This window comes from Oncorhynchus gorbuscha, linkage group LG19, assembly GCF_021184085.1.
Source record: "Oncorhynchus gorbuscha isolate QuinsamMale2020 ecotype Even-year linkage group LG19, OgorEven_v1.0, whole genome shotgun sequence".
Lineage (NCBI taxonomy): Eukaryota > Metazoa > Chordata > Actinopteri > Salmoniformes > Salmonidae > Oncorhynchus > Oncorhynchus gorbuscha.
Genome location: NC_060191.1, coordinates 38,238,410 through 38,255,219, shown reverse-complemented (window position 1 = coordinate 38,255,219; position 16,810 = coordinate 38,238,410). Strand labels below are relative to the sequence as shown.

The window sequence follows — 16,810 nt, the reverse complement described above, 5'->3', positions numbered from 1 at the left end:
CCAGAGCCGCCCGCCAGTCAGGAGCTGCCAGAGCCGCCCGCCAGTCAGGAGCTGCCAGAGCCGCCCGCCAGTCAGGCACTGCCAGAGCCGCCGGTCAGTCAGGAGCTGTCAGAGCCGCCTGTCAGTCAGGAGCTGCCAGAGCCGTCCGTTACTCCGGTGCTGCCGGAATCACCCTTCACTCCGGAGCTGACGGAGTCTCCAGCCTGTCCGGTGCTGCTGGAATCTCCCGTCCATTTGGGACCCGTTGCTAGGGTCCCCAGTCCGAGGTCGGCGGCGAGGGTCGCTGCTCGAAAGGTGCCACGGAGGCAGGTTAAGAGGCGGAGAAAGACTATGGTGGAGTGGGGTCCACGTCCCGCGCCCTCGTTTTTCTATGTTGTGTTTTGCATTTGGCCTGGTATGGTTCTCAATCAGAGGCAGGTGTCGTTAGTCTGATTGAGAATCATACTTAGGTAGCCTTTTCCCACCTGTGTTTCGTGGGTGATTGTTTTCTGTCTTTGTGTATGTCACCAGACAGGACTGTTTCGTTTCGTGTCATTCTCTTTGTTATTTTTGTTTTAGTGTTCTGTGTTTAATAAATTCATCATGAACACGTACCACGCTTTGCATTGGTCCTCCGATCCTTGCTACTCCTCCTCAGAAGAGGAGGAAGACGAATGTTACACATGACAATGATCCAAAACACATAATCAAGTCTACATGAAAATGGTTAAAAAGCAACACATTTTAAGTTGTGGAATGGCCTAGTCAAAATACAGACCCAATCCCAATTGAGATATGTCAGGACTTGAAGCGAGCAGGTCATGCTTGAAAACCCACAAATGTTGCTGAGTTAAAGCAGTTCTGCATGCAAGAGTGGGCCAACATCCTCCACAGCGATTTGAGAGACTGATCAACAACTACAGGAAGCATTTGGTTGCAGTCATTGCAGCTAAAGGTGGCACAACCAGTTATTGATTGTAAGGAGGCAATTACTTTTTCACACAGATACCACTAGCTGGCCTCCTAAATAGATACCACTAGCTGGCCTCCGCCCAGTACCGTGCCCTGAACTTAGTCACTGTTACTAGCCTGCCTCCGCCCAGTCCCCTGCCCTGAACTTAGTCACTGTTACTAGCCAGCCTCCGCCCAGTCCCCTGCCCTGAACTTAGTCACTGTTACTAGCCAGCTACCACCCAGTACTTTACTCTGCACCTTATAAACTGCTGCCTTTTATATATAGTAATATAACACGGGTCATTTGAATTATGTTTGCATACTGTTTTACCCACCTCATATGTATTTACTGCATTCTAGTCAAGGCTCCTATTTCCTATATAACTACAACTACACACGTGTTCTATTCACATACTGTCCATAATCTCGATACACACAAGCATATACATATACATTCATATTCTGGAGTCTGATATTGCTCGTTACGATATTTTTAAATTACTTTCTTTTTATCTTTTGCATTTGTTTGTATTGTTTTTGTTGTTAGGTTCTGCACTTTTGGAGCTACAAAACATAAGCATTTCGCTGCATCTGTAATACCATCTGCAGAATATGTGTACGCAACCAATACAATTAGATTTGAAGCTGTCCATTGTGCGGGTATTTCCTTCGATGATTTTGTCTGCATAAAATGTTTACAGAACAGTAATGCAAGTCGTCTGTTAAAATAGGCTATATACAGTGCAGGAGGGTGTACATACCCTAAAGGTGTTGTGGGAACACGTCTTTCTTGTTCACGTAGAGTTCCCTGTTTACCTTCCAACCACAGCTTTTTCATTTTTTATTTAGGTTTCATGTGGTCTTTCTCTCTCTCTGCCTACATAGCTAAGAGTAACTGCCACGTTGCTCTGACACATCTCAATCCTCAAGTGACTTGAACATGGATTTACAGCATGTACTGCAGACTGACATTTTGTCCATAATAATGGCCATAGCGGTTATTATTTTACTTTGGAAGTACATGGGGAAACGGAGAAGTTATGGACATTTGCCACCGGGTCCTTCACTAATTCCTCTTCTTGGTAACTTGTTACAAATGGATCTGAAACGACCGGACAAGTCCTACATGGAGGTCAGTTAAAAGCCACAAGCTGTCTGATTTTCTCAGTCATAGATGGAGCTATGGAGGCAAGCGCTGCAGTCATAGATCAATATCATAGTTCTAATCATTTGAAGCTGCAGTATACATTGTTTGCAGGGTTGGGGAGTAACTGATTACATGTGCTGTCATCAGATACATGTCGTCTGATTACAACAAAAACTAACTGTAGTCAGTTACGTTACCACCCAAATGATTGTAATCAGATTAGAGCAACTTTTGAAAAACAAGATGATTGATTATCAGTTTACTTTTAAATTCAGAAAGGATGAATGCGAGAAAGACAACATTTGTTCCCCCATAAATGACATTCAATTCAGCATTTAAAAAAGGCAAAAGTTCAAGTTTGTTCCACCTGAGCAAGTGGAACAATCAGAGACCAATATGATGACACACCAAATCCATTTGTTGGATAATTTTTACATGTTTCTATTGCCTCTTAAAGGGGCAAGTAATCAAAAATGTAACTGAAAGTAATCAGATTATGTTACTGAGTTTGTATATTCCAAAAGTTACATTACTGATTATAATTTGGGACAGGCACCTAGCAACATTCAGAAAATAATCTACCCAACCCTGATCGTTTGTTTAGAGACTATGGGATTAAACAGCCTAATTTGGGGTTGTGTGGGGATAAGACAGTTGTACTAAGATCTTAGTTATAAGTTATATTCTTCAAGAACCTCTCACCTCCTCTCATCAGCTCAGTAAGAAATACGGCTCAGTGTTTACTGTGTGGTTGGGCCCCAAACCTGTAGTGGTGGTCTCTGGCTATCAGGCCATCAAGGAAGCTCTGGTAGACCAAGGAGAAGAGTTCAATGGAAGAGCCAACCCTGCCATTACCCTGAAACTCTTTAACGAGCACGGTGAGTGAAATGAATGGAAGAGGGATGGTGTGACACACGCGTCATAGTCAATCTCTGTGAAAATGGACTTTTCTTAGAAGAGGGAACTACTGTGCTATATTCATCCTATCTGTCTGTGCCTCTGTCCTGTCGTACTCATCAATCTAGGGGTGGGATCAAGTAATGGGCAGAGATGGAAAACTCTTCGCAACTTCTCCTTGACGTCCCTGAAAAACCTCGGAATAGGATGCAGGAGCCTCGAGGAGAGGGTCCAAGAGGAAGCTAAGAGTCTAGTGAAAGCCTTCAGTGAATATGGAGGTATGTTGTTTAAGTCTGTGACATCTGTTTGTGTGTGTGTGTGCATCAAAATAGGCTGCGGATGGGAGGACGGCTCATAATAATGGCTGGAACAGAATGAATGGAATGGCATCAAAGACATGGAAACCATGTGTTTGATGTATTTGATACCGTTCCACTAATTCCGCTCCAGCCATTACCACGAGCCTGTCCTCCCCAATTAAGGTTCCACCAACCTCCTGTGGTGTGCATGCATGCGTATTTATGCTTGTCTGCTGTCTCTTCCAGATTCCACTGTGAACCCCAAAGAGCTCCTGTTCCATACTATCATCAACCTATTCTGGTCCATAGTCCTTGGGCGCAGGTTTGAATACAACGACCCAGAGTTTCAGATCTTCTACAAGCCTGTCTATACATACTTCGACATGCTAAAAAGCAAAGTGTCAATGGTATGGTAGCACATGCAGTGCCTTCAGAAAGTATTCACAATTCTTGACTTCTTCCACATTTTTGTTTGTGTTACAGCCTGAATTTTAAAAAACAACAACATGTCACTGGCCTACACACCATACCCTATAATGTCAAAGTGGAATTGTGTTTTATACATTTCTACAAATGAATTAACCTCTTAAATGTAAAGTCCCCATATCTGGGGACCCTATTAGATGTTTTATTCAATTCAGTCTGATATGAGAACAGTTGCCCCTATCTGCAAAAGCAGGATGTCTGCGGAAAGCTGAATATATTGGCTATTGATCTGTGCCTTAAAATATTTGGTGTTACTTACTATCATAAATGGGTATGCGAATGTATAAGGGCAGGCCGAGCCAATGACCTCATTTCAAGATGGCTTCCACCTACATTCTGGTTAGCATTGTGGAGCATAAACGAAATAAACACGGAATATGTCGATTCACACCGAAAGCCGGGATTCCACAGATCATGAGGATATCTTCTTTGTCTGCCTGTGACCTACTGTTATTGATCACCAGCCCCGAGAGTCAAAATTTGTATTTTACGAGAGATGAGAAGCACCAAGCACACTGCATTACATTGTCAACAGATTTCATCGCTTTAATTTCATCTCTTTAGCATAAAAGATCGCTTCTCAAGGGGGATTTTTTGTTGGCCAAACTAAGAATGTCAAACAGCTAAAATAAAAGGCAGCTATGAATAAGTATACCGACAGAAACTTTAAATAAAATACTGGACTCGGATCAGGGGAGCGATTTGGACAATGAGTACTTCGACTCGGCCGACGAAGACTGCTTTCTAGAAGGATTGGACCCACTTTTAGATCTGTAAGTAAATTATTTTCATTACTTTATATAGCTAAATTAGTATATGTATTTCATTTTTTATTTTTGAAGTTGTATGCTTTTTGTGCTTTGGATTTAGTTTACATAGGCCTATGTAACAAGTCATTTCAATGTTACATAATTCAAAATTATTTATTGTCTATGTTTCATATTAGTTTCATCCTTTGGAAAGGCCACTAAACTCATGGCCGTTGTTTATTTGTCTTTTTCACCTCCAAACTGTCACTGATTGCACTGTGTGTGCTTCACACCTATGTGAGTCACCGTACAGATAAAGTTTAAGCTTGGTGGTTTTTACTTTACAGTAATGTTGTTTTGTGAATTTAGTCAACAGTAATTATGTGTGTCTTACAACAATATATCCCTGTATTTTATTCACCACAGAGTGGAGGATGCATGACATTTGGGAGCCACCCTTCCCCAGCAAGCACCCCTGCCGGTCAAGGTCTTCACCCCTCACTGCTATGTCAGTCACCCTCTTGAAAAAGAAAATAGGGCTTGTGGCACCATTTGTCCTAACAGTTTCCCCAAGACCAAGGTAAACAACATGACAAAGACAGCGGAGAGGGGGACCATACGTTGGAACAGGACTAACAAGCTGCTTTTTGTGAAATGGAAGGACACTAGGGAAGTAACCATGCTCACCACACAGCATAAGGCATTCAATAACAACCGTGTCTCAAGAAGGGTAAAAAAGGAAGAATGTTCCCCTTTCTGTGAAGGTCTACAATGCCAGCATGTGGTGTGTTGACCTATCTGATGCTTTCATAGTCTACTACCAGGTCCCCCACAAGACCAGGAAGTGGTATAATACTTTTTTTTTGCCACTTTGTGGATATTGCTACAGTAAATGCTTTCATTCTCCACAAGCAGATGGCCAAAGCAAAAGGTCAAACCCCTCCTTCCGAGAGCAGCTGGTTTTTAGAGATGGCTGAATTGGGGGCCCAAAGAAACCTCACAACCAGCACAAGACCCCACACTCAAGGTGAGCGCCACTATCCAACACACATGCCAAAAGACTAAAGGAAGAACTGCAAGCATTGAACAAAACACGATGGGAAGGTGAAATGGCTGATCTTTTGTCCGAAATGCCAGCTTTTTGTTTCCTGGCAGAGATGCACTGCTTCAAAGCCTATCACGACATGGACAAGCTACGGTGAATGTGAAATATAATAATCTACACCTGGGTTGTAAAACAAACACAAATGCCATTTGTAAGTAGTTCATATTATTTATATTTTTGCACCTTTTTTAGTGAAGGACACGTGTGTAACCAAGTTTGTGTTTAATAAGACATTTTATATATATTTTGGAATATATCTGTTAATTTTATATTGTTTTTGTAAACAACTAATTAGTGTGTGGGACCAATACATTGGATATGTCTAGGCTAAACGTTCAGGCACTTTGGAGAGGTTGAAAAAACTCTTGGATATCCTCTATATGTCCCCGGACACCACCACAATGTTTGAGAGAGGTTGATGTTGTAGAAATGTCGTTTTTATAGTGAACAATATTTTTTAGGCACATCCAGTGTGCAAAAACAGTGCAATTACCACATTTGGACACTTTGGAGTGGTTGAAAGGACACTTGAATGTACCCTGGATAACATAACACCACAATTAGGTTGACATGGTAGAAATGGTTTTTATACTGAACAAATAGCATTTCGGGATTGCAAATATGTAATAGCATTGGTATTATCTAATTTACAGACATATGCCATTTGGAGAGGTTTAGGGACACTTGGAAACGACCCGTGACCACACCTGACACCACTTACAGTGCCTTGCGAAAGTATTCGGCCCCTTTGAACTTTGTGACCCTTTGCCACATTTCAGGCTTCAAACATAAAGATATAAAACTGTATTTTTCTGTGAAGAATCAACAACAAATGGGACACAATCATGAAGTGGAACGACATTTATTGGATATTTCAAACCTTTTTAACAAATCAAAAACTGAAAAATTGGCCGTGCAAAATTATTCAGCCCCCTTAAGTTAATACTTTGTAGCGCCACATTTTGCTGCGATTACAGCTGTAAGTCGCTTGGGGTATGTCTCTATCAGTTTTGCACATTGAGAGACTGACATTTTTTCCCATTCCTCCTTGCAAAACAGCTCGAGCTCAGTGAGGTTGGATGGAGAGCATTTGTGAACAGCAGTTTTCAGTTATTTCCACGGATTCTCAATTTGGATTCAGGTCTTGACTTTGACTTGGCCATTCTAACACCTGGATATGTTTATTTTTGAACCATTCCATTGTAGATTTTGCTTTATGTTTTGGATCATTGTCTTGTTGGAAGACAAATCTCCGTCCCAGTCTCAGGTCTTTTGCAGACTCCATCAGGTTTTCTTCCAGAATGGTCCTGTATTTGGCTCCATCCATCTTCCCATCAATTTTAACCATCTTCCCTGTCCCTGCTGAAGAAAAGCAGGCCCAAACCATGATGCTGCCACCACCATGTTTGACAGTGGGGATGGTGTGTTCAGGGTGATGAGCTGTGTTGCTTTTACGCCAAACATAACGTTTTGCATTGTTGCCAAAATGTTCAATTTTGGTTTCACCTGACCAGAGCACCTTCTTCCACATGTTTGGTGTGTCTCCCAGGTGGCTTGTGGCAAACTTTAAACAACACTTTTATGGATATCTTTAAGAAATGGCTTTCTTCTTGCCACTCTTCCATAAAGGCCAGATTTGTGCAATATACGACTGATTGTTGTCCTATGGACAGAGTCTCCCACCTCAGCTGTAGATCTCTGCAGTTCATCCAGAGTGATCATGGGCCTCTTGGCTGCATCTCTGATCAGTCTTCTCCTTGTATGAGCTGAAAGTTTAGAGGGACTGCCAGGTCTTGGTAGATTTGCAGTGGTCTGATACTCCTTCCATTTCAATATTATCGCTTGCACAGTGCTCCTTGGGATGTTTAAAGCTTGGGAAATCTTTTTGTATCCAAATCCGGCTTTAAACTTCTTCACAACAGTATCTCGGACCTGCCTGGTGTGTTCCTTGTTCTTCATGATGCTCTCTGCGCTTTTAACGGACCTCTGAGACTATCACAGTGCAGGTGCATTTATACGGAGACTTGATTACACACAGGTGGATTGTATTTATCATCATTAGTCATTTAGGTCAACATTGAATCATTCAGAGATCCTCACTGAACTTCTGGAGAGTTTTCTGCACTGAAAGTAAAGGGGCTGAATAATTTTGCACGCCCAAGCTTTCAGTTTTTGATTTGTTAAAAAAGTTTGAAATATCCAATAAATGTCGTTCCACTTCATGATTGTGTCCCACTTGTTGTTGATTCTTCACAAAAAAATACAGTTTTATATCTTTATGTTTGAAGCCTGAAATGTGGCAAAAGGTTGCAAAGTTCAAGGGGGCCGAATACTTTCGCAAGGCACTGTACTTAAACATCTGCCCATTTCTAGTTGTTAGGTCTATCAATCCCAATTTTTATCTGATATTGTTCACATGTTGTGGAAGCCGTCTGATGTCTTTCCAGCTCTGAACATCAATAATTCACTTATAGCTTGTCAATGAAAGATGACTTTCAAAATATAAAACAAAAAAAAACGTGTTTTATGTGTGCTTGATCTTGTGTATTCTGAACTACATCTCCTATGTATCTTCTGATAATTTCCTCATAATCTCCCAGATGTCTTCTTTCCAAATATACCACGTTTTGGCATGTCCGAATCATGTAATTAGACATGAATAGCAGTTACTTGGGTATATCTATTTAGGCGGAAACCCACATTTTACATTTGAGGTTAAACATTAAAAGCTGAAATGTCTTGAGTCAATAACTATTCAAAAGCCTAAATAAGTTCAAGAATAAAAATGTGCTCAACAAGTCACATAATAAGTTGCACATACTCACTTGTGTGCAATAATAGTGTTTAACGTGATTTTTGAATGACTACCTCATCTCTGTACCCCACGCATACAATTATCTATAAGGTCCCTCAGTCGAGCAATGAATTTTAAACACAAATTCAACCACAAACACCAGGTAGGTTTTCCAATGCCTCGCAAAGAAGGGCACCTATTGGTAGGTGTGTAAAAAAAAATCTAAAAGCAGACACTGAATATCCCTTTGAGCATAGTGAAGTTATTAATTACACTTTGTATGGTGTGTCAATACACCCAGTCACTACAAAGATACAGGTGTCCTTCCTAACTCAGTTGCCGGAGAGGAAGGAAACTGCTCAGCGATTTCCCTTAAAAAAAACTTGATTGGTTGTATTGATACACAATCTAAAGCCTAATTAATAACTTTACCACAGTCAAGGAGATATTCAGTGTCTGTTTAAATAAATAGTAATTATCTACCAATCAATGCCCTTTTTTTGCAAGGCATTGGTGGTTGAATCTGTGCTCGAAAAACACTTCTCAACCGAGGGACCTTACAGATAATTGTGGGTGTGGGGTACAAAGATGGTTGAGTCATTAAAAAATCATGTTAAACACTATTATTGTCCATGCAACTTATTATATGATTTGTTAGGCAAATTTGGACTCCTGAACCTAATAAGGCTTGCCATAACAAAGGGTGAATACCTTTATAACTTAAGACATTTTAGTTCTTTATTTTTTATTAATATGAAAACATTTATAGAATGTTCTTTTCACTTTGACATTATAAGGTATTTTGTGTAGATCAGTGACAAAGAAATCACAATTGTATCCATTTCAATCCCACTTTGTAATGCAACAAAATGTGAAAAAATCCACGGGGGGTGAATTCTTATGATATGCCTGTTATTTATCTACACCTGTTCTTCCAAAATGGATAATGATAACAAAAGTATAACAACCACCCTTTCCTTCCCATGTTTCCTATGTTGCTCCTCTTCCAGCTGTACAACATCTCCCCCAGAATCGTTGAGTGCTTTCCAGGAAAACACCAAGAGCTGTTTAAGGCCATAGCCAAGGCCAAAGCTTACATACGACTGGAAGCAGATCGTCGCCTTAAAAGCCTGGACACCTCTAACCCCCAGGACTACTTTGATGTATTCCTGGTTAAAATGCTGGAGGTAAAACAGTGATTGATTTCTGGAATTTAATGTTAAACCCCTTACAGGATCAAAAATATGTAATAGCACCAACTAGCCACCAGAAAGCACTGTTTTCCTAAATATATGATCAATGATTACTTGTGTCTGAATCTTTTTGCAAAGTCTAACTTTCTCACAAACTTTCTCATAAATTTCCTATCAGTGTATGATTTAGAGGTAACTTTCCGTAGGAGAAAGATCAGCCAGGGACCGAGTTCAACTATGACAACTTGTTTCCGTGTGTGTGGGATCTGTTTGCTGCCAGCACAGAGACCCTGTCCTCCACCCTATCACACGCCTGTCTGATGATGATCAAGTACCCTGACATACAAGGTATCCTCTCTTCTGTATCACTGTTATTGAAGTTATACTAATTTATTGCAAATATAGCAAATAATACTGCAACCCAACTTGATGGGCCAGTTTCCAGGATGCAGATGAAACCTTTTCCTGGACTAAAAAGCACTATAATGAATGGAGATTCCCTATTGAACATGTTTTTAGTCAGAGGAATAATATGGGTCTGGAAAACCAGCCAAAGAAGAGCTGCAACAGAGAGTTTACATTACATACCATGTAAGCAGCACATACATGCTGGCATTTCTTCATTCTCAATACACTATAAACACGGTATATAAACATACATGACAGGACCCAAATGCTATGAACGTCTATGACTGTCTCTCTTCCTCAGAGAAAGTTCAGAAGGAGATAGACGAGGTGATTGGCTCGAACAGAGTCCCCACGGCTGACGACAGACATAAGATGCCCTACACGGACGCTGTCATCCACGAAATCCAGAGAAGTATGTGTCTTGCCCCCACTGCTGTCCCTCACCAAATGACCCGAGACACAACGTTCCACAACTACCGCATCCCAAAGGTGACCACCATTTCTGAAAACTTATCCCAAACGTCTATTATTTTTACCTGCTAAACTGCCAATTGTTTTATGTAAGAGCTCTTTTGTAATTCTTCCAGGGTACCACGGTGTTTCCACTGTTGTCCTCTGTGCTGTTTGACCCCAAACTGTTCAAGAAGCCTGATGAGTTTGACCCAGAGAACTTCCTGGATGAAAATGGACGCTTTAAGGAAAACAATGGATTTCTTGCTTTTGGACTGGGTAAGATCATGTTACAAGTGGCTAATAAAATAATATGAGACTGTGAAAACAAGAACCACTCCATAGTAGCTCTCAGAGGAAAAGCCTCATCATCACACAATATACAAACACATTGCTAAAATCTTGTTTGATATGTTTTGCATAACAAACAAGGCCAATGTGTTTGTTTTATTTATTTTTTATTTTTTTATTTCACCTTTATTTTACCAGGTAGGCCTGTTGAGAACAAGTTCGCATTTATAACTGCGACCTGGCCAAGATAAAGCAAACCAGTGTGACAAAAACAACACCGAGTTACACATGGGATAAACAATCGTACAGTCAATAACACAATAGAAAAATCTGTATACTGTGTGTGCAAATGAAGTAAGGAGGTAAGGCAATAAATAGGCCAATAGTGGCAAAGTAATTACAATTTAGCAATTTACACTAAAGTTATATGTGCAGATGAGGATGTGCAGGTAGAAATACTGGTGTGCAAAAGAGCAGAAAAACAAAACAAATATGGGGATGTGGTAGGTAGTTGGTTGGATGGGCTATTTACAGATGGCCTGTGTACAGCTGCAGCGATCGGTAAGCTGCTCTGACAGCTGACACTTAAAGTTAGTGAGGGAGATATACAGTGGGGCAAAAAGTATTTAGTCAGCCACCAATTGTGCAAGTTCTCCCACTTAAAAAGATGAGAAAGGCCTGCAATTGTCATCATAGGTACACTTCAACTATGACAGACAAAATGAGAAAAAAAATCCAGAAAATCACATTGTAGGATTGTAGTGAATTTCTTTGCAAATTATGGTGGAAAATACATATTTGGTCACCTACAAACAAGCAAGATTTCTGGCTCTCTGTAACTTCTTCTTTAAGAGGCTCCTCTCTCCTCCACTCGTTACCTGTATTAATGGCACCTGTTTGAACTTGTTATCAGTATAAAAGACCTGTCCACAACCTCAAACAGTCACACTCCAAACTCCACTATGGCCAAGACCAAAGAGCTGTCAAAGGACACCAGAAACAAAATTGTAGACCTGCACCAGGCTGGGAAGACGGAATCTGCAATAGGTAAGCAGCTTGGTTTGAAGAAATCAACTGTGGGAGCAATTATTAGGAAATGGAAGACATATAAGACAACTGACAATCTCCCCTGATCTGGGGCTCCACGCAAGATCTCATCCCGTGGGGTCAAAATGATCACAAGAACGGTGAGCAAAAATCCCAGAACCACACGGGGGGACCTAGTGAATGACCTGCAGAGAGCTGGAACCAAAGTAACAAAGCCTACCATCAGTAACACACTACACCGCCAGGGACTCAAATCCTGCAGTGTCAGACGTGTCCCCCTGCTTAAGCCAGTACATGTCCAGGCCTGTCTGAAGTTTGCTAGAGAGCATTTGGATGATCCAGAAGAAGGTTGGGAGAATGTCATATGGTCAGATGAAACCAAAATAGAACTTTTTGGTAAAAACTCAACTCGTTGTGTTTGGAGGACAAAGAATGCTGAGTTGCATCCAAAGAACACCAAACCTACTGTGAAGCATGGGGGTGGAAACATCATGCTTTGGGGCTGTTTTTCTGCAAAGGGACAAGGACGACAGATCCGTGTAAAGGAAAGAATGAATGGGACCATGTATCGTGAGATATTGAGTGGAAACCTCCTTCCATCAGCAAGGGCATTGAAGATGAAACGTGGCTGGGTCTTTCAGCATAACAATGATCCCAAACACACCGCCCAGGCAACGAAGGAGTGGCTTCGTAAGAAGCATTTCAAGGTCCTGGAGTGGCCTAGCCAGTCTCCAGATCTCAACCCCATAGAAAATCTTTGGAGGGAGTTGAAAGTCCGTGTTGCCCAGCAACAGCCCCAAAACTTCATTGCTCTAGAGGAGATATCCATGGAGGAATGGGCCAAAATACCACCAACAGTGTGTGAAGACTTACAGAAAACGTTTGACCTCTGTCATTGCCAACAAAGGGTATATAACAAAGTATTGAGATAAACTTTTGTTATTGACCAAATACTTATTTTCCACCATAATTTGAAAATAAATTCATAAAAAATCCTACAATGTGATTTTCTGGATTTTTTTTCTCATTTTGTCTGTCATAATTGAAGTGTACCTATGATGAAAATTACAGGCCTCTCTCTCTCATCTTTTTAAGTGGGAGAACTTGCACAATTGGTGGCTGACTAAATATTTTTTTGCTCCACTGTAAGTCTCCAACTTCAGTTATTTTTGCAATTCGTTCCAGTCATTGGCAGCAGAGAACTGGAAGGAAAGGCGGCCAAAGCAGGTGTTGGCTTTGGGGATGACCAGTGAAATTTATGTGTAGGTTTCAGTCTCAGGATTGTAGGTTGAGTACTGAAGGTAACCTCTCTCATTGTCCCTCAGGGAAGCGTTCCTGCCTGGGAGATGGAATGGGGATTCCCAGGATGGTGCTCTTCCTATTCTTTACTTCCCTTCTTCAGCGCTTCACCTTCAGGGGCACAAAACCTCCAGAGGAAATTGACGATACTGTAGTATCCTACTTTATTGGCCGCCTGGCGCGCCCCTACACATGCTATGTCAAACTCAGGACAGCAAATATTTAATTGATAAAACAACTTTTAATCTTGATGAAATTCAATGCGATTTATTTTCTGAACAAGGAGGCTCAACAGCAAAGTGGTCATATCTTTCATTATTGTCTATTTTTTTTGTTAGAGACAGAAACAAACAAAAAAATAGACATACTTAAACTGGCAGATTAAGAATAATTTAATTTAAATTACTGGTGAAAATAACAAATATGTACATAAAAAGTGAATAAAAATAGTGTCCATTCATGTCACATATACAGCATGTCAGATTTGGTGCTGTTCTTTGTACTGTAATTGCCCCGTGATAACATATTCACACACAGCGAAATATCACTTGAGTGTCAGTGCACCCTGTTTACCCGTTGACAGGTATATAGAACATGCCGAGTTAAGTCAGAAGGTCATGTACGTTTACGTAATACGTTCCACCCATGCCACAATGGACCCAATGCATTATGGGTCCAGGGTGACAGTCCAGTACTAACTCACTGCATGGTTCTAACGTAGGCATCCATGGAATCCACCACCCTTTGACCACAGTTTACTGTCCACTCTCCTAGATCCAGGTCACGGCACCACTGTAACACATACTAGCAATGCTAACTAACTCTATGCTACATCCGATAGTTTTTTATTATTATTGAAGAGTCAATGTCTGACATAAGCAGTTTTACAAACACAATTGCAAAAGGTTACATGTGCTGTTGCCAAAGGTACATTATACAAGAGGATATGTGAAGTACAATGCTCAGTTTGTGAATGCTATTACAGAATTTGTGAGGTTCAGCCAAGCCACTTTGGAAATTAAGATAATATCACACACACACACCATTCGAGTAATGATTTTTGCCACCAGAGGCATCGAGGCAAGCACCAGTAATGACCTTAGTAGGAATACTGCTAGTGAAAAAAATGATCAGTTCATTTGTATGACATAATACATTTTGATGACACTGAGAGATGGATGGTGGACATGCTTGGGTAATGGGTTGGTCCCATTTGGAGTGAATGAGAAGACAGAAATACAGGGAGGTTGACAGCTGCCTGGTTTAATTGCCTATAGAACCACTGTTCAACCGGGGGATAGCGACTAGGTGCAATGTGACCCTCAAATGACACACCATAAAATGAGTTGAGGGCTCTGGATGCTCAGACAGATCCATACACACCGAGTAGTCAAGCTATATCTGGAGAAGTTAGGGTTACGCTGTGTTCGTTTTAGATTGAGACCCTTCTTTAAATAGGAGTAGGAGATTGTTAGCTGGGTTCACACACAAAAACAAGTGGCCTTTTAGCGAAACTCATATTGGTTGATTGGTATTTCAAATCTTCACTAAGGGTGAGTGTGTAATCAGGGCAAAACATTTTGTCACAGATTCTAGCCTGGAGAACTGAGTTTGTTTCATCCTTACACAGATATATGTAATGTAACAGACGTCTTCACATAGGATGAACAGAATGGATCCTAGCTTTGCAAACATGCTGTCAGGCACATAGACCTACATACCATCAACACACACACAGTAGAATACTTGAGCATTTTGTAGCTGTGGTTCATCATGTAGAGAGCCATTTCTTATTGCACCATAGTGTCTAGGCCACATGACAGCAGGGGGACTGGGACCTTAATTCCCAGAAGCAGAAGAGAGATTCCCTCGAGGCATGTTACGACCTGTGTTCAGGGGAATATACAACTGTCAGCTGGGTGGTAAGTGGTTATGGTTAGTCTGGAAAACCTACAAGAAAAAAAACTATTTGTGGAGGGTAACAGGCTACCAGAACTCACCAGGATAGAGATCATTTGCATTTCAGATTGCATAAACCTGTGATAAATCCAGGAGATGAAAGAAGAAGGTGCCACAGACTACGCCATTCCAGTTATCGTCTTTTCATTTGCATGTAGATACAGCACTTAAAAGACCTCTGGATTACGTTCACCTTCCATTCTGTGATAGTTTTCACTATGTCAACAGGACCTTACAAATCATTCAACCCATTTTGACAGTGCGTGTAATCCGAGAATGTCTCTTTCTCATTTGCAGAAGTCATGCCTCACACACAGCCACCACCATGATAGTAATGCGCCTGCCTTACGGTCTACGATATTGCATAAGAACGCTGTTCCTTTGCTCACTGTATTCAGTTAAGCCTATAAGGTTGCAGTAAATGTATGACGAGAGAGCAAAGGGCTTTATAGATGTTAAACGATTGGGTGAGAGGAATTCAAAACACAGTGTTGCCAAGGGAAACCATAGTGTTTGTGCGGCTAGCTCACTGGGGAAGACAATATTGGTTTTACTCACCTCTTGCCTTCTCTAAGTCCCTCACTGAGTTTGTCCAATACCAACATATAGACACACTATTGTTCGAATTATCCATTGCACATGAAAAGACGGTCCACGGTTGGCACATAACGTTTCCATTTTGTCCACTAGTAGAGCAAGAGGTAGAAAACAAAAGAAGCAAACCCCCAAAACAGTCGAATCAGAGCAGATCAAGGTTGGACGGTGTTCATTTCCTAATTGAAGTAGCTTTTCTCAACATCTGGGAGTCCCATAGGGCGGCGTACAACTGGCCCAGCGTCGTCCGGGTTTGGCCGGGGTAGGCTGTCATTGTAAATAAGTTAAATAAAGGTGAAATAAAAAATGTAAAAGTCAATCTAGGTCGATTGAGGCGATATTGCACTTGGGATGGGTCATCTTATCTGCCACTGAAAACCTATAGGAGTCACAACACACAGCCTGATTGGCCAGTGCAGAAAAAACATTCTGGCAATCATCCAATGAGTCCAGGATCACGTTCACACAACTATTAAGACATGGGTTCGATGAAACACCAACTACAGTCGGCCACATAGATCTGGAAGTACACAACTGAAGCAGGCAGGTTGTCTGCTTTGGATTCCACCCACTAGAAATTACAAAGGGAGCCAGCTAGTCGTTATCCCCCTCGCCGAGCCACTCAGCAGTAGCTCTCAGAGTATTTGATGGCTCCCTCTCCGCCCCCTTTTTCCAGCGGAGCTCCATCAAGGCCGTTCAGCACCTGCTTGCGGGCGGAAATGTAGCAGTAGGCCTTGCCCTTCTTGGCCCCTGGGTGGTGGTGTGGGCGCGGGTGGGCATGCGGCCCCGAGGCGGAGGCGTCCGAGAAGAGGTTGTGGGTATCCTCCTGTGGACAGTCAGGCTGGCAGGGCGGGTCGTGGTGGCACTGCCCGCCGCCGGTGCCCCCCTGTGGCGTGTTGCTGCCCGTGTTGCGAAGGTCGTCCAGGACGTTCATGCCCAGCTTCCATCGCTGCCACTTCTTCTTTATCTCTGACTGCACCTGGGAGAGATGGAGAGAGATAAACGAGGGAAGGTAATGAGTTCTTCCTGACCTTATGATCTGACCAGGATACAAATTGTATCTAAATTTGATCTTTATTCTCTTTAAGCACTACAGTATGTATGCTACCTCAACCAAACTAGGCCATATCTCAACAGGAAATACATCAGACATTTCATG

General features: G+C 41.7%; 3 protein-coding genes across 3 annotated transcripts in view; 1 reads left to right on the top strand and 2 right to left on the bottom strand.

Moving 5' to 3' along the window:
- The window catches only part of LOC124005011 (CAP-Gly domain-containing linker protein 3-like), a 28,338-nt gene extending 26,533 nt beyond the window's left edge, over window positions 1–1,805 (bottom strand). Inside the window, exon 1 of the mRNA XM_046313838.1 lies at window positions 1,695–1,805. The gene's annotated coding sequence lies outside the window, so the exon portion shown is untranslated. The remainder of the gene's footprint in view (window positions 1–1,694) is intronic.
- LOC124005013 (cytochrome P450 2M1-like) lies at window positions 1,733–13,919 on the top strand. The gene is made up of 9 exons (XM_046313841.1): window positions 1,733–2,065; window positions 2,796–2,958; window positions 3,106–3,255; window positions 3,523–3,683; window positions 9,421–9,597; window positions 9,810–9,951; window positions 10,313–10,500; window positions 10,599–10,740; window positions 13,125–13,919. The coding sequence occupies exons 1-9, from the start codon at window positions 1,874–1,876 to the stop codon at window positions 13,322–13,324; spliced, it is 1,515 nt and encodes a 504-aa protein (XP_046169797.1). The 5' UTR covers window positions 1,733–1,873; the 3' UTR covers window positions 13,325–13,919.
- Window positions 13,919–16,810, bottom strand: part of LOC124005012 (glucagon receptor-like) — a 32,668-nt gene continuing 29,776 nt past the window's right edge. Inside the window, exon 14 of the mRNA XM_046313840.1 lies at window positions 13,919–16,630. Within this exon, the coding sequence (XP_046169796.1) occupies window positions 16,274–16,630 (357 nt within the window). The 3' untranslated portion in view covers window positions 13,919–16,273. The remainder of the gene's footprint in view (window positions 16,631–16,810) is intronic.